Below are 27,355 nucleotides of genomic sequence, written 5' to 3' on the forward strand. Positions count from 1 at the left end.
GCACCTATCAATGTGGTTTAACTTTACAGCTGCATTGCCTATTGGATACAGCCAGTCAAAACTGAGCATGTACAACCCTAAGTTCTACTACTTGCATTTGAGGTATTTTTTTCTGAGTTACTCCCTGTATTTTCATGTTCTTTGGAATATCCTGTACAGTTCTGTATTGTGCCTGAAGTAAATCATTGACAAAAAAGCAAGGGACTTGTATAGTAATGTTGGGTTGAGGGAGGTTTTTTGTTCTTTCAGTCTCCATTGCCCTCATCTTGTGAACAGCTCTGTACGCCAGTAACTTTACATGCATCAATAGTCCCACTGAATAGTTCTCACATGACTTTGCTGGTAAGTGTTTGTGACATTAGGTGTTAACAACAGGGAAGCTCTGCATACAAAATTTAGGGTCCAGTTCAGAGGAGGAGTCCATTTTAGGGCCTAGATTATCATTGTCCTTGGAATGATCATCTCATCACAGAGGCTGGAGAATTTAACAGCTTCTGTCTTTGCATAGAAAATACTGGTTGTTGCTTCCCACAGGCTCAGGAAACGAGCAGGACGTCCCAAAGATAGTGAGGAGGGTGGCAGTGATACCCCTGGCGCGCATTCATATTTAACCCCTAGCACTTAGGAAGGACACCAAAAGAAGGCAAGAGGCTGGTGAGTTCAGAGGGCTCCAGTTTAGGAAGACGAGACACAGGAGGAGAACCCCACGTGATGACATTTTCAACTCTTGCATCCATTTACGACGTGCTACAGAAATATGGCAACCTAAGGAATTACTTCAGTATACTGAAGAAAGGCCCTTCTTCCAGCAATAAATTCTTCCCTCAAATATTATCACATAAGTAGTGATGAGTTTTGAGGGCAATCTGTGAAAAATATTATACGCCCACATACACAGTGATTGAACCAGAATATGCTCACCGAAGCTGAGAGTGGTATTTCACCGTTTAGGAAGCTTTTTCATTACTCAACTGTCTTTCAATAGCTAAACTCTGTATTTGCTAGCTTAAATGTTACTTTAAAAAAAAAAAAAGGCAAAAAAAAAAGCAGCATAGATTCTTATCTCCTTTTCCTAGCAGGCTGAATTCTTCAATCCCGAACAGTTTTATCTTGGCACAGCTATCAGGCTACGTTACACATTTCTGGGAAATGTGTGTCAAAGTCAGTGCTTATTGTTTAGTTTAAGGAATAGTATCACAGCTAAATGTGGGGAAATGCAACTCAGGAAAAATAGGATTTAAAAGATAACCGGAGTAAAAACTAAAGGAAATTACTGATTTCGCTGGATGCAAAATTGGGCCCCTGATCCTTCAGTTTCACGTATAATCCTGAAATTTTACAAAGCATATGCTCGTATACTTATGGCAGTTTTGCAGGACTCCAATGTTTCTATGTAACTGTCTTCTCTAAACCTGTTTTTAATTAATCTATTACATATTCTAACTTCTAAAGAATGGGATTTAGAAAAGCACTGGGCAGCAGCCTTACTTTATTCCTATTAAGTCAATAGTAAAACTCCCCTTAATTCCACTGGGAGCAGAATTAGGCCCATGCCAAGCCCATTTTCAAAATCACGTCTTTACAGCTTATGCAATGCCTGCTCCCTGCCCTTGGTGAAAGCACAGGCTTCCCTCTACCGTTTTTTTTTTTCCTTGCAAAATAAAGTCATGCAAATGCACAAACAAACCAACCTCAGCATCATAACTTCTGGGAACAACGTATCCCACTGTTTTCTTTCCGACTCTGTGGTTCACATTTTGGAGGAAACATTTAAGTTTATGCTGCTGAAGCCGCTGTGAAAGTCTAGGTAGGCTCCAAGTATGTTCCAAAAAAGTTTGAGATAGACCTCTGGGTGTTGGCTGGATTCCCTTTCCCAGTTAAAGAGACCCAGCATTTTACTGGGATTTTACTGGGTTTCCCTGCTTCTCACATCCCTGCTGCTTATTGCATTGCTCTGTAACGCGAGCAAAATAATAAATCCCTATCTCTTTTTTTTTTTTTTTTTTTGGAAACTTTTCCTCTCACAGAAAGCTTGGGGAGCTCAATGAAGCAATTTGATCAGCTATCAAAAATGACATTTCTGTGCGCCAACACGTGTTGTTTTTCCATTTGCACTAGCATCGGGGAGAAGTCGCATTTTCGCACTCACATGGGTGTGCTCCTCGCCACGGACGCACCTTGCACCTGCAGAAGACGACACTGGAATTAAACCCGTTTCTCTGGCAGAGGGCACGGCTCCCCCGGACCGGCGGGCAGGGATTGGTGCCCACCCGCACGGCCGCGCTGCTGCCGCCTCCTCGCGCGCTGCCCCCACCTGCGGGCACGTGTGGGCGTGCGTGCACGCGTGTGCACGTCTGGTGCCCGTCAGCGTGCAAGCACCCGCGCGCGCGGCTCTGGGGGCACACGCGCGTCGCGGTGGGGGCAGATGTGCCCGTGTGTGCACGAGCATCCGGGGGGGCGGGGGGGGGGCGCCTGCGTGTGTGTGCACAAGTGTGCACGTGTGCGCGCGTGCCTGCCTGCCGGCACGTGCCGCTGCCGCGCGCCCGCCTCGGGCCGCCGCCGCCGCCCGCCGCCGTCGCCCGCCGCCGCCGCCGCCCGCCGCCGCCGCCGCCGCCGCCCGCAGGGACGAAGCGGCCGCACCCGCTGCCCCGGCCGGGCGGGCCCGCCGCCGCCGCGCCCCCGCTCCCCCCGCCCCCGGAGGGCAGGCGGCGCCTGCGGCGGCCTCCCCGGGGCTGAGCCCCGCGACCCGCGGGGCCCGGCAGCCCGGGAGGGCGGTGGAGCCCGCGCCCCGCCCGCGCCCCGCCCCGCCCGCGCTCCGCCCCCCGCCATTGGGCCGGCGGCGGCCCCGCCCCGCCCCCGGCTGCCCGGCAGTTCCGCGCGGGCGGAGCGGGGAGCGGCGGCCGCGGCCCGGCAGCATGGGCTGGAGCTGACAGCGCCCGCCCCGCAGACGCCGAGCGCTGCCGGCGGGGAAGGGAAAAGTTGCCGCGTCCGCCCGGGGAAACTTTCTGCCGCCGAGGCGGGGAGGGGGCGGCGGAGCCGAGCCGTCCGGTCCGGTGCGGTGCGGTGCGGTGCCGTCCCTGCGCGGCGGCGGCGGCGGGGCGCGCTGCGCTGCGCTGAGCTGAGCTGCGCTGAGGCGGCGCGGGGGCCATGCCCGCCGCCAGCCTGCTGCCGCTCTTCGGTAGCGCGGCGGGGCCGGGGGCGCTGGGCGGCCCCGCGGGCAGCGGCGCGGGCGGCGGGGGCAGGAAGGCGGCGGGCCCCGGCGCGTTCCGGCTGACGGAGAAGTTCGTGCTGCTGCTGGTGTTCAGCGCCTTCATCACCCTCTGCTTCGGGGCCATCTTCTTCCTGCCCGACTCCTCCAAGCTCCTCAGCGGCGTCTTCTTCCACTCGGCCGCCCTGCAGCCGCCGCCGCCGCCGCCCGGCGGGCAGCCCCGCGCCCCGCCGCAGCCCGGGGGCGGCCCGGCGGCGGGGGCGCCGGCGGCGGGCGGGGCGGGCAGCCTGGAGCGGATCCGCGCGGACCACGAGCGGGCTCTGCGGGAGGCCAAGGAGACGCTGCAGAAGCTGCCCGAGGAGATCCGCAGGGACATCCGCCAGGAGAAGGAGAAACTTCTGCAGGACGCCCGCGGCAGGAAGGAGGCGGGCGCCCCCGGGCTGCCCCAGCGCCTCTTCCGCCAGCCCGTCGGCGCCGTGGGGCAGGAGCCCGCCGACCCCGCCGTCCGGCAGAGGAGGGACAAAATCAAAGAGGTGGGTGGCGGCGGCCGGTCCCGCTCCCGGGGACGCGCCTCGGCACCCCCGCGCGGGGCAACAGGTCGCCGCCGGCGGGGTGGGGGGGAGCGCTGCGCCCTCCTGCCTCCTCCTCCTCCCTACGGGAGGGCGTCTGTCTGGCCGGCCCTCGCTCGGCAGCCGCCGCGCAGGTCGGCTTCGTCGCCCGCGGTTGCCCCCTCGCAGCCCGCCGCGCGTCCCGCGCCCCTTGCGCGGCCGCGGAGCGAGCGCTGCCTGCGGAGCCGGCACTGCCTCCGTGCCGGCTGCGCCTCCCCCCCGACGTTACCGGCTCCCCTGGCTGTTGCACCGAAACCCGGGGAGGAAGCAACGCCCGGCGGGCTGCGGGGCGCCTCGGGGCGGGGGGCGAGGGGCTGCGGGCAGCGGCGCCGGGGAGGAGAAGCGACGGCGGGCAGCCCCATCGCCACGCGGGTCCCCCTGCGCGCCCCGTGGGGCGTCCGGGGCTCGGCCGGCGGCGGAGGCGGGAGGCGTCACCCGCGCTGTCCTGCGCCGGCCGGGCCCGAGCCTTTCCCGGTGCGAGGTGTGCGGCCGCGGGGAGCCGCCGTCCGCCGCGGGCTCGTCCGGTTCGCTCTGCTCCGGTACCGGCAGTCCGAAGAGTTGAGGGTGTTTGGCAAAATACAGTGCATTTAGGTTATAGTGGTAAAGCACCGGAGCTGTAACGTGTTTTGACAAATTCCCGCAACTGTATCGTTTGTTCGCGCTGCTTGGTTGGTTCAGGTACCGTTTTAAAGTCCTTCCCCACAGAAATTGTCCAACCTGCGTATAGGTGAGACTGTCGTGAGCAGAGCTTGACAGGGTCCTCTGACAGAAGAAGAACTTCCTTGATAATACAGTTCAACTTCCCGTCATTACTGGCAGGTTTTTCTATCGAACTGACAATTTCAGCTGCCTGCAGAGATTAGGGTTTATGAATTAATTAGTAGTATATGTTTCCTGTTCTGTCGTGGTGGAAATGAGACAGGAGTGAGACTGTAACTACTGAGTGTTTCTGTGTTTGTGAAACATCGTTAGCCTTATTTGGACTGATTTATTTTTATTGCATGTTTGTACAGAGCGCTCTGAAAAGTGAGCCCTGACATCACGCGGAGCACCAGATAATAAGCTCTCACAAATCTCAAGTTATGTTCTGTGCTCTGGAGTCCTTGCCTCAGTTTAACTATTTTAGCAAATTGTGCAGCAGTCATAAGCAGTAAATACCAATGCAAAGGTATTTTGAGGGGAGAAACTCTCGGGAGTGCACGGTACAGACCACATCTTGGTGTGCAGAGACTGTGTTCCCTTCTGGTTTAGTCACGCAGCCTCCCTAAGGCATACAGAACAATTAGAAATACCAGCAAACTCTTTTCCCAGTTATCTTGAATTGCCATGTAGAAGTATTTAGAAGTAATGAGGCTCCAGACCTGATGTACATGATTCGGTAGTATAGATGACTGCAACAAGTAAATAAGCAGGAGGGAGAAGATAAAACTTAAGTATACTGCTTTTGCGGGTCCCGCTCTGTGCCAGCTAGTCCAAGTTATCTTTTATTATATATGGATACACATGTGTATGTGTGCGTATATTTGTACGCTTGTGTACATATATACGTACCCCAGTATCTCTTCAGTTTTTCTTCCTCCCTTTTCATTCCATCACTCTTTTTTCTCCTCTACTTGTACACAGGAGCCACTGACAACACAGTAACAACTCAAACCAGATTTTTGGCCATGTACGCGTAGGAGATGACAGAGAGACTGCACTTAGTTTCAAGATCTTTATTTTTCCTTCATATCTCAGCATAATTCCGCAATGCTGTGTGTTGGTTCTGGGAGTTGCCTTTCCTCCTGATTCAGTATGTGACTGTAACATGTTTACTTAACTGCTCTTGCAGTTTTGCGGTACCTTGACTGGTTTGATTTTTCATTTTTAAAGAATGCTTCTTCCCCCCCCCCCCCCCCCCCCCCCCAGCTGTAAGACAGTGTTTCCTATTCGGTGTTAACTTGCTTCACATTGTTTCATGTGTTGGCCTTTATGTTGCTTTTCTCTAGGTCTTTGCAAGCCCTTATCCACTTTTTTTATGTTGATACTTTACTGTCAAGCTGGACTTCTAATCTGCAGTCTTTTTAGAAATAGTTTTAAATTGTAACTTTTTAAAGTGTGAACTTTTGTACTGCACTGTACATGCACAGAAACTGGAATTACCCCTTAAAGCTCCTCTCCTTGTGCCTGGTGGTTGCATGCTGGAGCTGCAAACGTAAAGAACCTTTCTGCTTTCATACTCTTTTGAGCCTGGAATTTGGAGTCTGCATTGTATGATGTACGTTGTATACCTAGAACTCAAAATTTGAAGCTATTCCTGTGGATATTTCTAACAGAAGGAAGTGGGCTACTTTGAAGGGAAGGAATGCCAAGAAATAAGATTGTTCTTCCCTGCATTTCTGTCCTGAGAGAGCTCTGTATCATTAACATGCTGATATAAACTTGAGGGGGAGAGAGAGAGCTTAGAGATGTTTCGTTCATTTGCTGTTTTAAATTTCAAGTTGAAATAAGCATTTAGAAGTCTAGCCAGTACTAATATGGCTTACGATCACAAAACAATACAATGCCATGACTTCATAGCATTTCTTAACGAAGTTCCGTCACAGAATTTTTAACCATTTTTTTTCTATGGCGTACTTTTTTGTATTTAAAAAAAAAGTGCAACTTAAAAAAGGTGGGAATATAAAGATTCTTGAACTTTATTTAGTATCAAAACCAACATTGTATGACAAATAACTAGAAAAATAAGTTGCTAGAAGCTTATCGAGCAAGTAAAAGACTTGTGGAGACACAAGGAAGTGGAGATCGTGTTGTTGTCACTGCCTTCCGCTCCGCCAGACTGACATGGTTGCTCTCGAGGTCTGTGCGTGGTAACCATCCCGCCATGTTACACCCACAGGGCCAGCCTGTGTGCAGGGATGCCCGTACAGGTAAGGGATGTGGGCCAGAGACAAGAGATAGTAATGAGTGCTGCAATATTCCTCTGTTTCTCTGCTGATGGTGAGTTACAGGCAGACTCAAAAGAAAGAGGGTCTGGCAGTACTGCCGGCAGTGGGGTTTGCCCATTTCTTCCTGTTGTAAAACCGCTGTCAGTTGCTTGTGGCTGCTGAATTTTTTACTGGCTGACCTAATGTTGTCTGCTCTGAGCATCTTCCTCATGCTGGATGCCTCAGGAAGGCTTGAGCAAAGAGGCACATCTGCTTTCGAGCATACCAGCGTGCTTGTATTTTGTCAGAACTTGTGTTCTTTGGGCAGTTTCCACTTATGCTCTGGTGTCTCCATGACTTGGGGCAGAGTCTGGGTACCTGGTACACTTCACACTGGTCTCTGTTTCGGTGTCCTGATAGGAGCCCCAGACTGTGAGTGAGGAAGTTGTGGTTTGTATTACTGCTCTTCCATTCATTGATTTGAGAGGTGGCCCCTCTTTTGAGCAAATACCTCCTGTGATATCTGTTCCCCATCTGTAAAAAAGGGGGAGTGGAAGGCAATGATGATTCTGTTCCATTCAAGCTGAAAGTCTTCCAGTCTTTGCTCTTGTCACTGTTGGTTGTGGCTGGGCATCATTATTTCTGATGTTCCGGGAAGACTTGCAGGTGTATAGACAGTCCGGAAAAGGTGGCAGCTTGATATGAACAAAAGAAGTGATTAGAAGAGGATGGTAATAACGGGGACAGGCTATGGAGGCAGGAGATCCACTGTTTCAGTTAGGGAAGTCTGACTTTGAATCTTTTTCAAGTCTCATTCCTCTCTCTTCCAAAAAAAAAAAGTGGTTGAATTATTTAGGTGTTAAGAAAATAGCAAAACCAAACTCTCTTTATTTCAGAGGCAAGGAATAGAAAACGATGAATGAGCTAGCTCAGGTACTAGAAGCAATATAATCACATTAGCGTAGTGCTCTGCCCAGGCTAATTAATCCTGCTGAACAGCAAGCTATTGGTGTTGGTGGAGCACCATACTAATGCAGCTGTGCTGCTCTTGTGCAAGGTAGCTAGCTTGAAAACTGTACAATTATTGTTCGGAGCTGTTTGCATGTGTTTTCAGGATAAAAACCTCCTTGGTAAACTGAAATCGATGTCCAAAGTGCATGATCATGCGGTGCTCCAAATACTCGCACAGGTCTCAACTGTTGCAGTCACCTAGTAGAAGGCCTGGAGAGGAGAATTTCATTCAGTGATTCCACAGTCATTCCTGAGCACTAGTTCTTTGAGTTCAACGGGGCAATGGTTGCAAGTCAGCAAAACAGACTCTGCAGCTGAAGATTACTTCACTCTGTCTTTCTATAAGGAACTGAATTGAGGTTGCATTGGCAGTGTGAATTCTGGAGCTTCCTAAGTCCTCGGCATTAATTTTGTTTGTTTAATTGTTTTCTATGGTGGCTTTTATGCAATTTAGATGGAAGTCATTAGGTTAAGCAAGAAGTATCTGGGGGAAAGAAAGCTTGCGAGCATGGAAATAAAGCACTAATCAGAGATCTAATACGCACTTGACATAGCAGCACTTGGGTGTAATCAGAACTCTCCGGTAACAAGGAGGAGTGATGGCAAAATTATAGGAGGTGGCTCGCTGCTGAAGAAGGGCGGTCGGCCCCTTGTACCTTCCTGCGTGCTTCCACCGCTTGCTTTCCTGCTGCCTGATATCCTGGTGCTGCTGCTTGGTGGGGTCCAGTGCCAGGTTGAGGGGAGATTTATTTTTTGGTGATTTTTTTTTTTTTTATGAGACAGGGTGAGCTCACTAATACTTGTTGCTGTCAGAAGAGGAGGGCAAGTCTATTCTTGTCACTTTTGACTGTCTTCTTCCACTGCCTACTTTGTGTTAATCCCACTGTAGCCCTCTGTAAGCTGCTTCAGCTCACTAAACTAGCAGAAAACTGCCAGAGCAAAAAAGTTGGATAGTTTTCTGCCAGGTTGGTGAGTTGAAGGCCTTAATGGAAAGATTGACTTGGTGCTAGTTTGGGTTCTGGTGAGGGAACAGTACTATGTGGATGAAAGAGGTATGAAACCCCTTTCAGTAGCCTTGTTTTGGGAGCTGGTATCTGATCTTCTGGCCTAGCTTCTCCATTAAAATTGAATCTCCACAATGTGACATTTGCAGAGCAAAGGTTCAATCTACTGTAATGATCTTCTGTAGCAGGCTGAAGTGCTGTGCTTCAGGAGACTGCTACCTCCCAACCCCTTTTTTCAGAACAGAAAAGGGGAAAAGAAACCCAGTGGCAGGAATTACTGAAACCCCAGCTCCTGTAGACCAAAATTCAGAGTGCTTTTACGGGGAGGAAGGTTGTGGGGGCCTTCATAGGAGGGGGAGAGAAAGAGTTAAAATGCAGCTGTGGAAGTATTGAGTCATTTGGGTTTCAAACAGAAAAATCCACCTTCCCTGATGGTACATTTCTTTAAGAACAAGTTACAGTGAAAGGGAAGGAATTGACATGTAATGAGTAAGCAACTGGTGATTCCTGGCAGCATGCTGATGATGCAATGCATTTCGAAAGAAGTTTTCTTAAAGTACTTTGTGACCTTAATACTGCCATCTTGTAGCTGTCATTCAGTTTGTTGAAGGAGTTTAAAATGAATCTTGGCTTTTCTTTTTCTCCCAATGCTTTATTTACCTACATATAATCTTCAGTATTTTTGTATCTCTAGTTCTTTTTGAGTGTTTTGCAGTGCTTTCCTTCATGATAAGTACCGATGTTTTTGTTTTGTTTTTGGTTGTTGGTTTTTTTTTTTTTTTTTTGGTAACGGTTTTATAAAATATGCTAAGGAGGTGAATCAAGTGCCTAAATACAGGGAATCAAATATGGTGGACAAGTAGATACCTTATACCCTTAAGTTAAGGGCATCCGTACAGAGCTCGCAGACATTCTCCCTGGGTTTCTTGGGAGATTTGTGCTCTTGTGAAGTGGCAGGTGGAGGTGGCAGGGGTTATCTTACGGCATCTAAAATGTCACAAAACAGCAAGTTAAATGGCTTGCTTAGAGATAATGGCACTACAAGATGCAGGGAATCACAGAATAGTTTGGGTTGGAAGAGACCGTTAAAGGTCATCTAGTCCAACCCCCAGAGAAGCTTCATCTGAGTTATTAAGAATATGATTCGGTGACTCTATTAAGCAACCTCTAGTTTCTGTCACTTGCCGGACCCTATGCAGAGCCTGTTCAACCTGCCAACCAAACAGAAAGCTACCCCTGCTTTTGTTGGGTTCATGGCCTGGTAGGGTAGGGAGCCAAAATGGCTTAGTGGAGGTCTGAGCACAGTGGAAACAGTGGACTCCCACTAAGCCAATGCATTTGAAAGGAGAGCAAAGTGGAGGAGAATGGGACTGAGGCGTCTTTTTGTCCACAAGACAGGGTAACCTGAAACAGGGTATGCCTTTGCCCAATTAATGTTCTTTCTGCTGGGAGCCCTTAAGGTGTTTTTAGGGGAGGACATTGTTTCAGGTGAGTTGCTTCAGCTGCCTTCTTTTGAGAACCGGCAGCCTCTTCTCAGTCAAATGACTTGAAGTTTCTGCCATGCAGGCAAATGCCTGTCTGATTTGAACATCAGTCGTGAGATGGAGGGATGTCTCAGTGTGTGGCTGTGTGCATATTTGACCGGAATAGGGTGTGTTCCCATTGCTAGTTCGTGTTTTTTTGGCCTCACACCTGTTTTCTGTGAGCTAAGAAGAATATTTAATTTTCTTATGTTCAGACTTCATCTGCGTTCTCAACAGGTAAATTTACCAATGTAACTGGATCCTCAGAATTGTGGGGAAAATGAAAAGGCTTTAAATGTTCAGTGGAAAACATCTGGCTTTCACAAAAAAATCAAGCACATGATTAATTCTTTAACTGAAAATCCACGTGCGCATTTTATGCGAAGGCAAAACCTGAATTCCAGACACACAGGACTCTTTTCGTGAAAGCTAAATAAGGTGATGTAAAGACATGAGGTAAAGCTTAAAATGGAATGTCTCCTGCATTTTGGCAGAAGTTATAGTCTCATGGTGATGATTTTGTATTTAATGTTAGTATAGCAGCCTATGGCAGCCATTTAATATAAAGAAATAGAGTAAATCATAATGTTGGTGAGTACAGTTGCTTAAGGCTGTAGTTCTGTGGGCAAACTGAAGCAGAAAAATTCCACCCATTTATTAAAATCTACCATTAAGGCCAAAAAGTGTCTTATCTCATTCAGGGGGGAAATGCGAGTGGTAGACAGCCAGGCTTTGATAGCTCGTTTGAATGTTAATGAAAGCACAGGGCTATGAAAAGGAACTCATGGACAGACAGGAGACAGCCCTTCTCTAGATGGTAATTAATGTCATTACAGAAGCACTTGTGTGACTGTTGGGTGGATAGACCTTTTCTTAAAGCTATCTGAAAAATGCTGCTGTAAGAATTGTTCCGTGTGTTAACTTTCTCTTTGGTTGGTTGTTTTTTTTTTTTTTTCCTAGCTTGGGGAGCTAGAATAGGTGTAAATTTCTGCTGTTTTAATTTTAAATAGAGTATCTCAACAAGTAGTTCCTTTATTTACAAATAATAAACTTGTCTTCCTAACTTATTTGGCAGAATGAGAGTCTAATACTTCAGGAAAGTGGCCTTCACTCAGTGTTTCCTGCTGTCTAATGGTGCAGCACTTCCCTGGCAATAAACTGCTGCCTGAGATGGTACAGAGATGATGAAACACTCTGGTTCTGTGCTTTGCTGGTAACAAACTCAACTATTCAGATGTGTCTCTGTATAAAATATGTTTCAGACATTCAGTTTTGAAGGATTTTGTGGTCTATTTATAAGTTGTTTCTAGACCTGTCATTTTACAAATGAAGAAAATAATTGTTTAAGTGGGCCTGTGAATTAGGCAATATGGGCAGCCTACCAGATACTCAATATACTGGTTCCTTCTTTTGTGTGAAAATCTCCTTTATCCACAAAACTTGTTTATTTTTTTTTTGCTTGTTTTTTTAAGCATGTGATATAAACAATGTGTGCACACTTCTAAGAAGTGTCTCTGTTTTTCTGTTTACCGTGACTTTTTATAATCGGGTCTGCAAGTCTGTCATGAAAATATAATTGGTGAGTAATAAAGCGCATGCTTGCCTGAACCAGATTAAATGAAACCTTTTGCAGAATTGCGGTTAAGTTGCTGTTGTATCGCAGTGCTCGGCAGCCTTGCCTGCAGAGTCCAGAAGACTTTGCCGTTGTGAGAAAGCAGTTTGGTTTTTCAGGGGTGACAGGGGTCTAGTGACTCGCGCAAGAGCACGCAGTGCGACGGTAAAGAGCAGAGCTTGACTACCTGGCTCCGATTTGTTTGTTTGTTTTTTTTTTTCCCACTAAACCAGGGGCTGTTGCTGTGTGCTGGGGGAAGGCTCCTATGTACGCTGCAGGTCTCTAGCCTGGGCATGTGAGCTCACTAGGGTCAGTTTAAACCTGGGCTTTGGAGCCTGGTTCATGGCTGCACGTGGGCAGCTGTGGTTTGCCACTGAGCTGCTGCTAATCACGCTGTTTAGTACAGAGGGAGGCTAAACCTGAGACTCCCTGGTTCTGTAAGCTTTTTAATCAGTATTTGAAATCAAATGCTCTGGTCCAGTGCTGTTTTGAAGGAAGGCAAGTAGGGTAGTAAAACTCCCAGTTTGCCTTTCTGGCATCTTGAAATCTTCAGTTTGAACTCTGTTGTAACCAAGAAATGCTTGTACGAAATAATATGACAACTTGCTATAACTCTCTGCAGTAAGCTGATTGGATTTTATAGCTGGTGTTTATGAAGGTACAGGTATTGCTCATTCTGATGCCTCTAATTTTAAAAGCTTTTCAAACAGATTGGATGAGCACATAACCTGCTGTTACATTCTTATAACTGTTAAACATTCACAGCCCTTGTGGGAACAGAGATATGCAGTCTCTTATGCAAAGGTAACTACAAGTGTAAAATCTACTTTCATTTGTCCTCCCACTCCCTCTTGGAAACTATATGTACCTTGGCTTTTAAATTGTTTTAGGAATAAAGCAAGTGAATGGAAGTCTGGCTTCTAAGAAACTTGGGCCCTTTTTTTTTTTTTTTTTAAATGCAAATCTCTAATAAGGTAAGAAAAGACATGAGGATCAGAAGAGACAGTAGGCAATATTGAGCAGAGGACCAAAATGATGCTGTGCAATGGATGAGCTGATGGGTATGGAACATCCAGCTGTTATAAGACTTTCTGTGCGCATCTCAGAAATTATTTCAGAAGAATCAACTTTTTTCTCTGATGCCGGGCAGATACAGAAGTTGCAATTTTAATGTAAAAACATGCAGCTTTGCACTTCTCATGTGAAGATATATATTGCTGGTATTTAGGTTAGAGGCAGTATTGTGTATTGTTTATATGAATAAAGTAGGGAGGAAAGAATATCTGATACTTTTTTCCAAAATTTTACATCATCGGACTTGTGTAGGGGTGATCTTACTGCTTGGCAAAATAGAACCTCTTTTTTCAATTATTTATTCAAGGTCAGTACGTGCTTTTAAAACATTGCAATAAAATTGCATTAGATCAGTGTGGCTTGTTTCTTCCATTAGTATTCAGACCACTGTGAGGCTATTTTTTTGAAGTATCTGCATATTTTTCTTTCGCTTAGTCCACTGCATAATAAACATCTCTGTGCCTTTTGAAATTTCTTTTGTTCAGGGACTGCTGTCTTCCAAGGAAATAGGAAGTAGCTCGTGTAAAAGAATATCAAGCTAAAAAACATTTTGCTTTCAAAGTGTAGTGCTTAAGGAGATAGTAATTTTACTATTCACTGATACACACACGCAGATGCAGACCCAGTCTTTAACTCCACTGTCAGTTTTCTCACTGCCTTTGAGCACTGACATCTGTTGGTGCACTGAATGGTGATACTAATGATAAAGCTTTGCCTATACTGCTGTCTGTAGGGAAATCTGCTGCTTGTTACTGTGGTAATAGTTCTCCACCCATCTGTGATTTTGAGAATTGCACTTTAAATTTTGTGTTGGACCTAGACAGTAATACTAGATTCTTTAAACTAAAGCTTAAAGAAGAGAAATAGATGTTAATCATTTGCAGTGATGGATTTCCACTCCCCCCCATCATGCAACAGAAAACCTAATTGCCATTTAGAGAGTAGAAGAGTTACACACATTACATATTTAAAAAGTCATAATACTTCAAAGCTGCATGCTGCTTTCTTTGTTCTGGTGAGATTGTATGAAGAATCACCATGGGAAAAACTATGCTATGTAAAGACAAACTGCAACTTGACTGATATTTTTATGTCTTACTCTGTAAAGCTTTAGAGTAAGCATGGCACTGAACCTGAACTGACTCTTCATAGAAATGTGTGTGATCTTGTCAAGGGCTGAAGTGACATCACAGATCAAGAAGGGCATTTCAAAAAATGACTTTTCTGAAGAAAAGCCCATACGTCTTTTCATGCAGTTTCTTTAAAAAGTCACTGTATTCATATATTGAGACAGAGACGTATTTGTATCTCTGTCCATATATATGTTTTACATAAGAGTCAAATATATCGTACGGTTGGTAAATGATAAATTCTGTTGTCTGTAACTGAAGATGTAATTTGTTGGGGGCAAGCTCTGATGTGAATAAACAGCTTGGAAAAAAGTAAAAGGCATAGTTTTTGGGTTTGTTTTGTTTTGTTTTTTACAAATAGTCATCTAAATTGAAAAGATAACTATACATATGCTGCAAGCAAAATCCAGAACTTTAGGATGGAGCAAAGAAATCCTTGTATTTCAATCATCAGTGTTGCTCAAGTTGTTTTTTATTATATAAATCTAAACCTTGCAGAAAGTAGATGCTCTGTGAGAAAGTTTTCAGACTTCATGGAAACAGTTTTCATATGCAGCCTGATCATCTGAAAGCATTAGGGAGATGTGGTTGGTCTGCATTTTTGCAGACTGTAGTCCTGTTTGTTCTTTCTCCTCTGCTTACCATATGATTTTGTTGTTGAGAAGGAGAAAGATTCAGACTTGCCACTGGACCTCTGGAGGCCTGATCTCTTGCTTAGAGCAGGGCTGACTTAAAAATTAAATCAGGTTGCTCAGTCTTGTGCACTCAAGTGTAGAAAATCTCTGCCGAGGGAGATTCTGCAGCCCCTCTGGACAAACATATTCCAGTGTTTGAAGACTCTTATTGTAGTTTTTTTTAATTATTATTGTATCTAGTTAGAATTTCTCTTGCTGCAATTTGTGACCACTGCCTTTTCTCCTTTCATTGTGTACCACTGAGAAGAGCTTGGCTATCTTTACTCTGTGGGCACCCACTAAGTCATTAAGAAGCCTTCTCCTCTCTAGTCTGAACAAACCCAGCTCCATCTATCTCTTCTCATATGTCAGGTGTTTTCCTGTTTTTTTTTGTTTTGGTTTGGTTCGGGTTTTTGTTTTGTTTTTTTAAAAATCTCCGATTGGTACAAGGGAGCAGAAAACCAAGAACAGGGCTCTCATTTGAGGCATCAGGAATGTCATGTAGAAAGTGTTAATTGCTTCCTATCACTAGCAAGCACTCTTGATAACGCAGCCCACTATACAGTTAGCCTTCATCTCTGCAGGGATGCCTTGCTTACTTGTGTTTAACAGGTTGTTCACCAGGACTGCCAGGACATTTGTTACAAAGCTGTTTTCTAGCCTGTAAGTTCCCATCATGTACTGTGGCATGGCATTATTCCACATTAGGTATGAGATTTTTGCATTTGCTTTTACTGGGCTTCACGAGGCTTGTCAGCTCACACCTCCAGCTTGTTGAGGTCCTTCAGGTGGGAGCTCTACTCTCCAGCTTCTCGATTGCTGGAGTTTGGTGTTACCCATGAAGTTGGTGCGGGTGTGTTCTGCTCTGTTGTTCAGATTATGGTTACTCGTAGCTAGCTGCTAGTTAGACTTTGACCTGTTTACTGCTGTCTTGAGCTTGTCAGTCCAGTCACATTTTTCATCAACCTTGTTGACCAGCCATCTAGTCTATGCCTTTTTGGCTGCCATAGTGCTAAGGGCAACTGCATCAAAAAGCATGCTAAAGTCAAGGTAAATGCTGTCTGGTGCTCTGTCCTAATCCACAAAGCCAGTGGCTTCATCATAATAAGTAACTGGGTTGGCTGAGCACGTTTTGCCTTTGGGAAACTATGCTTGCTGTTCACAAAGGTGATTCTGTCCTTTGTGTTCCTGGAAATAGATTCAAGGAGGATTTGCTCCGTTTTCTTCCCAGGGTTTGGAATAAGGCTGACTGGCCTGTAGTTCCCTGGATCTTCCTTGCTTTTTTCCTCAGTTACCAGGGGCCTCCCTTGGCCACTACGGCCTTTCAAAGGTGATTTAGAGGCTTTGCAATGAATCAGCCAACTCCCTCAGCACCGTCAGAAGCATCTCATCTGGTCCCATGGACTTGTGTATGTCCATTTTCCTTAAGTACTTCGTCTTCATCTACCTGACGCCTTTCCCCAGGCCCTTGCCGTTAAGCCCTGTGAGCGTGCCTGGCCAGTAAAGACCAAAGCAAAAAAGACAGACTCAAGCAGAGCCTTTTCATGTTGTATGCCACTGATTTTCTCAACCTGTTGAGCAGTAGGTCCCTGTTCTGTTTCGTCCTTCTTTTGCCGCTCATGTACCTGTAGAGGCCACTCCTGTCCCGTGGCAGTTTCCAGCTGAGCTTTGGCCTTCTCTCCTCTTGTGCCTGGGCAGCACTTCTGTACTGCTGTGGGGCAGCCCCTGCCCGCTTCCCTGGGGGCTTGGGCTCAGCTGGGCGCTCCCCATGCAGCCACCCTGGTCTCCTGCCATGGGCCATTCTCACACTTGAAGATCAACGAGGTCTCCTGGGCGCCTTTGCCCTATGGGGAACTCTCCCATGGGATCCTGTGGATCAGGTCCCTGAACAGACTGAACTTGTTCCCCTGAAGTCTAGGTCTTTATTACTTGTCTTCTTCAGTTCCTTCAGGATCTTAAACTCTTATGTCTAGCATTTAAATAGGCTTGGGGCTTAGGCATTTCTTATTTGTGCATTAATTGTTTTGAAGTGAGCTTTTATTATGGGAGGTGGGGTGGTGGAAGAAAAGGACATGTGGCCTTTTCTGACTAATTTGCATCTGTGCTACCTTTCTCGGTTACAGCAGGGAAGCACAGCAGGCAACTGCATGTTAGCTCAGCAGGTATTTTGAGATTTTTAAAAATGAGGAAGTGTTTACTGAACAAACAGTAATACTGGACAAACAGGTTAATATAGGGAGTTCCAATTTTAGTTTTTTAAATATTAGCTATTGATGGAAAACAAAACTCTTAGTTGCAGCTTTTGCCGCTTTTGTGAGTGTAAATACGTTATTAGCTTACTGATGCAGGCTGGGAGACATGCCATCGAAGAATAGTGTGCTGTTTTGAAGCTTCCTCCCTCTACATACCGCTGATCAAAACGTCAATCATCTGATATTTATACATTGCAAATGAGAAACTAAGGACATGAAAGCTAATATAGTGTCAGTTAAAGTTGAGAAGTTCAAAGTTTGAATTGTAACTGAAATGGATACCACTGAATTAGATTTAAATCACAGTTCTGTTTGATTTCTTTCTTAAGGGTCTAACTTCATTTGTAAGCACTTAAAATTAGCAAATACTTATTGCTAGCTTACAAACCTGTGTTTTTTGATTAAATTTCCATCTATTTTTTGTTACTTATTGCATGGTTTACAGCAGCCACTGTAAATATTTTTACAGTAGGGTTGTACTATTGCACTGCACTACTAATTCATGAGAGTCCAACTCTTCAGCATTTGATTTTCTGTCACTTTTGATATCAAAAAGGTCTGGCTTTGGTTTTGAAAGTGAAGTCTTTCTTTATACTGCCTCGTGCTCGATGTCCAAACTCACTAGTCACTCTAAAAGGGTAGTTTTCTGGCATTATAGCAATACATGAGCATCTCTTCAATTTGACATGCCTATTTTGATTTTGTGATGTGAGAAGCAAAGCTCTTTCCAGCTATAGCAGGGATTATATAACGTTCCTTTTGCCCCAGCTTTATGATCCTTTGCTATGGGAACAGTGATCACCCATAGTTTTTATTTGGCACTTAAAGCAAAAGTGTGAAAAGGTAGCTGTAAAACCTACATGAGTACTTTTGGTGGGAATAAGTTTGAGGAAAGGGCCTCTGTGTTTTGGAAAGGAGTTGAGCTTGTTTTAACTTTCATTAGACTTTTTTTCCTTAAATTTTCTACTAAGTCTGTGTATGGAGGTTTTATTTCATCAAGAAAGTAAGTTATTTTGAATATCGTTTAGCAATCCAAAGCATGACCAGTGGCTGTGTCTCCACTTTTACATTTTTGATCTGTGACTTGAAGTAAAAATTCAGCATTTCATTTTCCAAAGTAAAACAGGTCCTGTAGTGTAAGCTATTGAAGGTCACACCACTTGGGTCTCTTGCATGTGAAAAGAAACTTTAGATGAATGGTCTTATCCATATGTGCTGGGCATTGAGAAAACATTTTTTTTTTTTTGTTAGCTGTAGTCTTGATCATAAGAACCTAGAAAGATACAACTATTACGAAGTTATTTTAAACACATAATAGTGCACTGCAAGATGTTAGACGTGTTCATTTCAGAGTGACTTTAGCTTCCTGGTGTGCTAATTACCCATTACTGTGTTCTGCCACGGGGGGATTTTGTGGAGTTTTTTCTTCCCTTCTGTTTGAACACAATATTTTTGTGATGCCTATTTTATTCTTTATTTGCCATGAGGAGCCTTATCAAGTTCAGATTCATGCCACTGTTTGAAAAATGCAGTTTTTGTTTTCTGAGGAAGGAACAAGGCACACGGCTGATGCCAAAAACAAGTCTCAAAACCAGCTTTAAAAGTCCTCTGTGATTGTGTGAACACTGCAGTGCAAATAAACGGAGATGTGATCTATTACCTCAATGTCAAACACACCTAGTGTCTTGTTTTACCAGCCCTACCTTATGTCCACATGGAGAAACATTTCCCTAAGAACTTTGTGGCTGGTTTTACTGCAGCTTCACCAATAATGATTCTCTTGTACTTGGTGACTTGATGTTGCTGTTAGTCCTCTGTTATGTGGGGAACTTCTGCAGGCTGTAAAACAAGCTGTGAATGTGCTATAATCAGAGAGAAAATAACTTACTCATAATTTCTCTTGGATATTCCTGCTGTGCTTTAATATCCAGTTTCAGATATGCTGTCTATAGGAAACATCCTGGGTGGCATTGTATGTGCTGTAATCAAAACAACTGGGAATTTGTTACATGTTATTTTTTCTACCACCACCAGCCCCCACCCAGGAAAAAACCCCACTCAAATTTCAACTTCTGTCTTTTCCTTAAAATAGTTAAGGACTTGACTGAATTCCGCAAAGATGTTATATAGAAGAAGAGAAACTTTTTGTGGGTTTTCTGATGGGATAAGGAACGATGAAAGTATGTGAAGGAAAAGTTGCTCGTCTTTCATTTGAAAACTAATAACTGGGAACATCACAGATGCGCCACATTTTACTAAAGAAACTAGTGTATAAAAGAGTGTTTGGAGTGAAGTGAAGGAAGCTTTGTGTATGTGTATGTATGTGGGTTAACGAAAAAAGACCAAAGAAAAAGCTCATACCTTAATATGTAGAATTATTGCCAAAGAAGTAGAGCCAAACTATAATTCTTACCATCTTTTTAAACATGGTAAAGATAGGGTTGTGGGGCATTTTTATATCTGCATTTGCTCTTACTGTAGTTAATGTGAATGTTTCACAGCCATTATGGCTTGTGTGTGAGACTGAAACCTGGGCAAGGCCCTTGTTTTGGCTGGTGAGTAGGGAGGAAGTGTTTGACAGCTCGGACGATGAAAGGTAGTTCTTGAAACATACTGTGTAGCTGTATATGAAGGTGTACTAATGACTTTATGAAGTTTGATTAAATGGGTTTTTTTGTTAATATTTTTTACCTTTTGCCTTTTGGACTGCTGGGGAAAAATAACATTTTTGATCTTCAGAAGTGCTACTACTAATTATCATAGAATCATAGAATACTGGGTTGGAAGGGACGTCAAGGATCATCTGGTCCAACCTTTCTAGGCAAGAGCACAATCTAGATGAGATGGCCCAGCACCATGTCCAGCTGAGTCTTAAACATGTTCAGCGTAGTGGAGTCAACCACTTCCCTGGGGAGATTATTCCAATGATTGACTGTCCTCATTGTGAAAAATTTACCTCTCGTGTCCAGTTGGAATCTCCCTGGGAGTAACTTGTACCCGTTCCCCCTTGTCCTCACCATGTGACTCCTTGTAAAAAGGGAGGAATTAAAATAAATAATTAAATTAAATATAGACCTCCTTGGGTAAGAACAGTATTTGCTTGCAAGTCTCAATGTATTTAAAAATAAATTTTATTCACTATTTTATAGCTTACTGAAAATCCTAATCAGCTGTTCTCAATCATCTTTTTACACAAGGAATTTGATAACAAGGAATTTGATAACAATTAATTTGTACAGTTAATCCACATAGTTAATCCTTCTAACTTTGGGACATCACTCGGTTTCATTCATGCTCTCCAGCTTTTGTGATACGGTTAGTGTTACTGAAGGATCTATGACCTCACTAAGACCTCTGGGTGAATTTAGAAATATTTTGGTTTTTTCTAGCAGAATTTTCATTTCTTTCAGCATCTATCCCTAAACCTATTTAATTCTGTTTCTACAGGCAAATATTGAAACTGTGTATTGTGAGGAAAAACAAATAATTTTTATGTCTTCATAAGCTTTTAACATCTGTACAGTCAACCAGTTCCCGAAAATCAGCACAAACCTATGTTCCTTTTTTCTCCCTTGGGCTTTGGCAGTACACTTAAGAATCTAACCTTGGCTCTGCCAGAGCAGAGCTGGAGGCAAATTCGCCAAAAACCCAGTGTTTTTTTGGCAGACACCTTGCCACTGAAAAATTCCTCTTCCCTGAAGGCAGAGTGCACGTGCTAGTGTTGATTGTAGCAGAGAATTGTGTGCGCTTGGTGCCAAGCCTTTTGGACTGCAGGGGCCAAATGCATCTGGAAATGAGTGCAGATTGTGGACTATATGTACTTTTTCTTGAAGCTTTGGTCATATGATGAATGATATTCCTTTACTTGCTTTATAACTTGGACAAAAGCCAAACTAACCAAAACTATAGTGCTCTTGGAGTGATCTGTAAAAACATGCCTTGCATGAACAAATTGATTATAGTAGTTTGCTCCTAAGAAGAATTCTAATGTAGACATATGGGATCACCAGCAGATCCCTCCAGTTGGGGCAAGGGATTAAACTCTCCCACTATCTACCTTTTAAGGATACCTGTGACATGATAGCATGAAACTGTTTTTTCCCAATGCTTTCTTAAAGCATTCTAATATACCTTCTTCAATATTGAGAGAGGAAACAGATAAGAATTGGGGCATTGCAGTGGATGAGTGCTCCTTTTTTTATGGCCATATCTGTCAGTTTCAAACAAGGCAAATGCTACTCCACAGCAACGGCCGTTTTCTTCTAGAGGATGAAAGCAGTAAGCAACTTCTCTTAAAATCAATGAAAAAAACACCAGACTGCAAATATTAAACAAGTTTTTCAGGGTATGTGTTTTGGATGACTGTAGTTTTTTAATTTGAGTTTATTTAATACTGTCAGGAAACTTCAAATGCAGATGTATTTCTGACGTGTTGCCTCTCTTGCAGACCCTTCTTTTTCTGTTCTGCTTGACACCCCCTTGGGTTCAGTTTGCAGTCTGATTACAGCACTAGTTTGCGCCAGCAGGCATTATTGACTTTTAGAAGGAGGTATGTACATTTGATGCTGACTTTAAAACTTCCTCAAAAAATGTAAAATACTTGCTCAATATTTAAACTTGATAGTTTCTTGCTGTGGCTTCTGGTTATTACCTATTAGCAAGTAGCAGTAGCATCATATATGGGATAGGCATGGAGTCAACTAGAGAAACTGAAAGTCTGAGCTGCTGCATATTTTAATTACACTGATGTGTTTGTGGGACCAGCAACAGGAGTACCCTCTGGCTTTCAGTCATTGGTCAGAGGCCCTGATACGAGACGAGCTCCATTAGCACCGCACACCAGAGCAAAGCCTGTATTGCACAGCCAAAAGGCTTTCCTGCCACGTCTCGCTGCTCTTGGTTGGGACGTGAAAAGCTCCAGGCTTCAGCACTTCAGCTGTGGGCTCTGACTGGTGTGACACTTCTGGAGGGGTCTGCTTTGATTTAGCTGGAGCAATGGTTAGTGACCTATTTCAGAGTCAGTAGCACATGAACACATTGCCTAGTAGCTTTTGTCAAAGCTACTATGCTAGTACATGTAAAAGGACTAGACTCAAAGCTGATCTCTCCTCAAAGAAATGACAGGCTTAAAAGAATATAGGCTATTAATGGGTACAAGCAGAATGCAAGGAAATTAGTCTCTTCTGTTCAGCAGGGTAAGGCAGTGATAGAGTTGGCTTCTTTGTTTTTATGACAGACGTGGGACAATAAGATTTCCCCTTCAATATCCACATCAGCACTTCATTGCCTTCCTTATCTAGCGCAGGTAAATTTTTAACTCTCAGTTAACCATGCCAGCTAAAAGTTTGTAAATAGGCTTAACCTCGCCTGATTGTAACTATATGTAAATCTTTTGGGGCGCTAGCTATTACTGTTAAAAGCTGTTACTGTGGCAGCAAAATCAGTGGTAGTACACTAGTGTGGGGCACAGTGTTGAGTTTCCAGGTATGGAGTTCTGTTGTAGATACAAAGCGTATCTTCCCACCTTAGGTATACTGCTCACCCATAACTTAATGAAAAGTTTCCACCTTTAGCAATAGATTTAACTTTTACTTAACGGATCTCACAGAACTGATATTTTTTGCTTTAAATGACGCCTTAGACCAGTAGCTTTTTATTTAAGTGACAAGCTAATTCTGTCAAGTCTGAATCTCCTGGACATGCAGCATCCTGTGTTTTGACTGCTATTTTAAATGGTAATGTACTTGTTAGAACAAATTCCACTTCCCATTTAGACACTAGCACCTTAATTGTATAGAGGAGTCAAATTTGAATTTTGACACACTTTTCATTGTCCTAGCCCTCAGCTTATATTTCAAATACATACAGGTTTGCTATTTCATGAAACATTTATCAGATAAGTGTGTGAAAAAGGCAGAAGTGAAAGTCAGTGAACTCTTGAATTAAGTCTCCTGCTGTCTGTCCATAGTGGACTGTAGGTTGCTTGGGTTCTAAATTAATACCATACTTTTTAAAGAAAAATACTTCCTTTTACTTCTCCCAAATGGTGTATATATAGATATGTCCTCGTAATACTGCATTGCTAAAAATTAAGAGCAATGCGGTATTTTAAGGTATTCTGAAGTAGCTCCTAAGAACATGCTCCAAATCAGAAAAGAATTGTTAAAATGAACTTGGATATGCTGGAACAGAGGTCTCCAGGTTGCCCTTGTAAGCCTTGACAGTCAAACAAAGAGAGTCCTGAAATATTCCATGTGCTTGTCAGACCTGAACCACTGGATGCAGAGGGTGATGGGGCTTGCTTTTTATGATTAACAGGAAACAACCAGGATACTTTGTGTTCTACTGTAAACAAGTGATGCCAGGACCTTCTAAAGTGTCCTGGTTTCAAAACAAACAAAGAAACAAACAAAAAAAATCCTGTTACGGATCCAAGTTGTGATGTGCAGATGAGCTCTCTATGTGTGGTCAATTGTCTCCTGTGCATGTGGAAAATATAATTCAGCATTTTGTGAAAGTGGGCAGGCAAGACAGACTTAGGGATGTGTCAGGAGGTCTTTTTGTGATGGTTTTCTTTTCAAGTGGTCATTACAGGATGGAAACGTTGGAATGAGAAACCGATGTGGCTTTTCTGTGTTAGTCTCAAGCACAGCAGCAGGGGAGCATTTGGAAGAAATGAAATGTCTCTCTCAAATTCTTTGATGTCAGAGTGAAACTTTTCACATTTTTGTGAAAATGTAGTATTAGAATAACAACTGTTTCTTCTCCTTTCATTTTTGAAGGGAGACGCTATGAAGGAACAAGTTCTAGGAATGAAACGTATTGCAATTTTGAGAAGACTGTAAGAAGCTGTCTAAATAGCTTGTATGTTTGACTTTTGTGCTCAAAAAGGGAGCTTTGCGTAGTTCTGGAGAAATGAAATACCTGTAGAAGGACCGAAACCTCTGTTGTCCTAAACTGTCATCTCTAAGGCCTGTTAGTTTAACATGCTAAATGTTATATTTGAATCCTTAAAGATTAAAAGCTCTGGATTTCTGTAATTTGATTCTGAAATCAGTAAGTGTATGGAGACAGTGAGATCGTAGGCAGGTAACCTGCATGTCAGTATGGGTAAAAGGGTGCTGCTTATGAACATGGTGTAGAAACTGGATGCTATGATAACACATGGCTATTTTACGTAAGGTTTTTATGAATGGATCTTATTAAGCATTTCAGAGAAGATCAGAACTGCTTCCCCATTTTAGAATGCAGGAACTAAGGCAGACTTAAAGCACTTTAGCTCCTTCTAATACACAAATAGTAGATAATTAGAAGGAAGCTAAGTTACACATCTCTGACAGTCAGTGTATTCTCCACTACAACAATCTTTACCAAAATACATAATAAAAGCATACTTTATTTCAAAATTGTAAGATTAAATAGATTCAGTGTTTTTCAGGAAAACACTGAAACTGGGAGAAAGAGGTAATAATAAGACATCGATTTTTATGGTGTATTTAGTGGTGTTATTTAAGCCTATTCTGAGAAATATTCCTGTTTGTCGAATATAGGGCACATCAAATGAAACTACTAGGTGACAAAAATCAGAACAAACCTGTTCTTTACAAATTATGTTGTGGAGCTGTAGAGCCCTTTCTGCAGGATGTTGTGAGTATCAAAAAATTTAGACAAGTTCAGAAAACAGTTGAGTAATTTCATGAAAGAAAACTCTAGTGGGGATTATTAATCATACAAGCATCACATCTGGCTCTGAAAGTCCCCGACTCTCAAGCTCTGAACACTTCTGTTACTCATAGGAAGTATTTCTGTTTGCTTGTCCTGTCCCTAAACTTTTGTTAGGGATAGGAGGCTGTAGTAGATACACCTTTTAGACTCATCTAGCAGTCATTTTTTTGTGTTGGGGATCTTCGAGAACTGAAATGGTTGTTGCCTGGCTTGTACTGAGAGAAATCTATTTTTGAGAGAGGAACAACAACCAAAAAAAGGCCCTGAAGATAGATGCTGGAGTTATTTCAGAATGGCACAAACAGAATTCCTACCTGTCTTAAATAGAATTACATTAGTATTACCCAAATGCTCAGTTAATGAGTTACAAACATGGGGAAAGGTCTGTTCCGTCCTGTACCTTGCTGGGACATCAGGAGGTCGCTTCTAGCTATTCCCTCACTGGCAGGAGGGAGAGCACCCATGTTCCCCCTCACTGCATAAGTCAGATGCAGGTATGGCCAGAGCATCAACAGATTTATTGTCCTGTTCCAAGATGTGTTGATAATGTGCCCTCAAACACCTGTTTTGTTTCCCCTTGTATTCTCTTCTTCCATTTTTCCCTTTCCATTTACCATCCTCATCGCTTCCCAATTAAACATCTCAGCCCTGTTTCCCTTTCCCCACTGGCCTCCGTTCTGTTGACTGGTAAATTCTGTTAAGCTAGCACTCCCCTTCTGTTATCTCTAGTGCCTGCTTGCCCTTTCTCGTGTTGCTGTCTTGTTAGTGGTGCCACAGGACAGGGTGAGCCATCTGCATATACCATATACGCTGCTCCTCCTCTGTTATCTGTAGCATCTCGCACATGGTGGTGGTGTTATCTTGTTAGAGGCACCGCAAGCCTGGGCGTGCCATTTGCACGCTACCCTGATGTACAAGAAGGCTTGTAGTCTGTAATTCCTTGTGTCTGTGCCCCAGAAAAGACTGAAGGATAATAGAGTTTACATATACCTCAGTGTTTACGTAACTATAGATGTGGCTAAAGTCTTTGTATCAGGATAACCACAGCTGTTTGTATTGGAGATTAGGGGACTTGGTAACTGGAAAAGGGTAGACTTGGAAAAGGGATCAAGCCCAGAGCTGGATAGAGAACGTTTCTTGGGGAAACACTGGAGATTTAGGGAAGAAATATGAGACAAAAGAACTATTTATTTATTTTCCAAAAATGTTCCACCCAAACCCAGAATTTTCAGAATTTACAAAATTTGCTCATGGGCAGCCAGTAAACTAGAAATGAAAATTGACAGGACCTGTCAAGCAGGCTGCTGGGGAAGCTCAGTCCCTGCCTCCTCTGCTCCTCACCCGTCAGCCTGCCTGGGAGGGACTTGTCAAATTTGGCTTTCTGTCCACAGCAAGTGAAGTTGATGTGGTTTGGGGTTTTTCGTTTTTTGTTTGTTTGTTTTTGGTGGGGCAAGGGGGAGCTGGTTTTTAAACATGGACAGCTGGATTTTCAATAGGGAACTTCTCCACCAGCTCTACTCTACCAGACACTTTGTAGCTCAGTGACTTGACATAGGTATTATTTTTTTGGAAATTATTACAACAATTTGGATGTTTTGTTTTCACTTTTGCCACATAATTGGGCTTATCTTTAAAGTGTTTCTTAGAAACAGCTGCAGCAAACTCCCTAGATTATTTTGGATAGTTTAGGCTGAACTATCCAAAACAGTTTGAGGGAGAGCAAAGACTTTGTCTCTTCTATATTGTAGTTTTAAGTACAATAAATACCTTGATTGATCTCCTTTGGGGAACTTCAAATAAAGTGTGGAATCAACAGAGCTGATCTGTGAAACTTGAGTGGTTTTACATACCTGCCTGAAAAAAAGCAAGAGAATTAAAAGAAAGGAGTAGTGTGCGCTGGAAAACAAGTCCTATCCGCAGTCTTTCCTTTCTCCAAGCTTGCAGGTCTGTTAACTCTATAGCTGGCTTCCCCGTTCCTGCTTAGGAAGGGACAGAAATTCCAGGTAGTTGCTTGACTGCATTGTATTATGGAGGAGCAGCCCATCCTCTATATTTTTTTCATGATAACTTATGTATTTGTGTGAGGCACCATGTACACTGAGAAACTGGTAAGTTTAGATGGCAGTGCAAAGCTAGATTTTTTTACCCGTTGTGGGAATAAGTCTCTACTGGGTGGGTGGGGTGGAAGATGTCGCCTCCTAATAACACTACACTGCATGAAAGTCATCACACCATTAGCTGTGTTACAGATAGCACAAACTGGAATTATGCTTCCTTTGTGCTCTGAAAGCTATAAGTCATTTGAAGCACGTTTTGTTAACAGCTTAGCAAATGCAGTATGAAATTTGGGCAACTATGACCATCCGCTCTCAAATCCTTCAGTATGCCATGAAGTTATCACTGTCTGTGTCTTCTGGCAATGCTTCCTGAGTGTTTACCTTTTCCATAACAAACATAACCTTTGTGTGTTTCATTTTCTCCTTTTTCTTGTACAAAGATGTTCAGGAGGAGCCCTTACTTTCTGTATGCCTTTACTTTTATCTTGTTCTCTTTTCATCCATTTACAAATAAGTAGAGCTAATTTTTCAGCCTTTCCATTGAGGAAAATATCTCCATGCCTCTTAATTT

The 27,355-nt window shown here is 43.6% G+C and overlaps 1 protein-coding gene across 1 annotated transcript in view; it reads left to right on the plus strand.

The window, feature by feature from the left end:
- Positions 1 to 3,147: 3,147 nt before the first annotated feature.
- Positions 3,148 to 27,355, plus strand: part of MAN1A1 (mannosidase alpha class 1A member 1) — a gene marked incomplete at its 5' end in the record, with an annotated part of 152,515 nt that continues 128,307 nt past the window's right edge. The window contains one exon of the mRNA XM_082305357.1: positions 3,148 to 3,741. Within this exon, the coding sequence (XP_082161483.1) occupies positions 3,148 to 3,741 (594 nt within the window). The remainder of the gene's footprint in view (positions 3,742 to 27,355) is intronic.

The sequence above is a fragment of the Platalea leucorodia genome (genome assembly GCF_965183815.1).
Source record: "Platalea leucorodia genome assembly, chromosome: 3".
Taxonomy (NCBI): Eukaryota; Metazoa; Chordata; class Aves; order Pelecaniformes; family Threskiornithidae; genus Platalea; species Platalea leucorodia.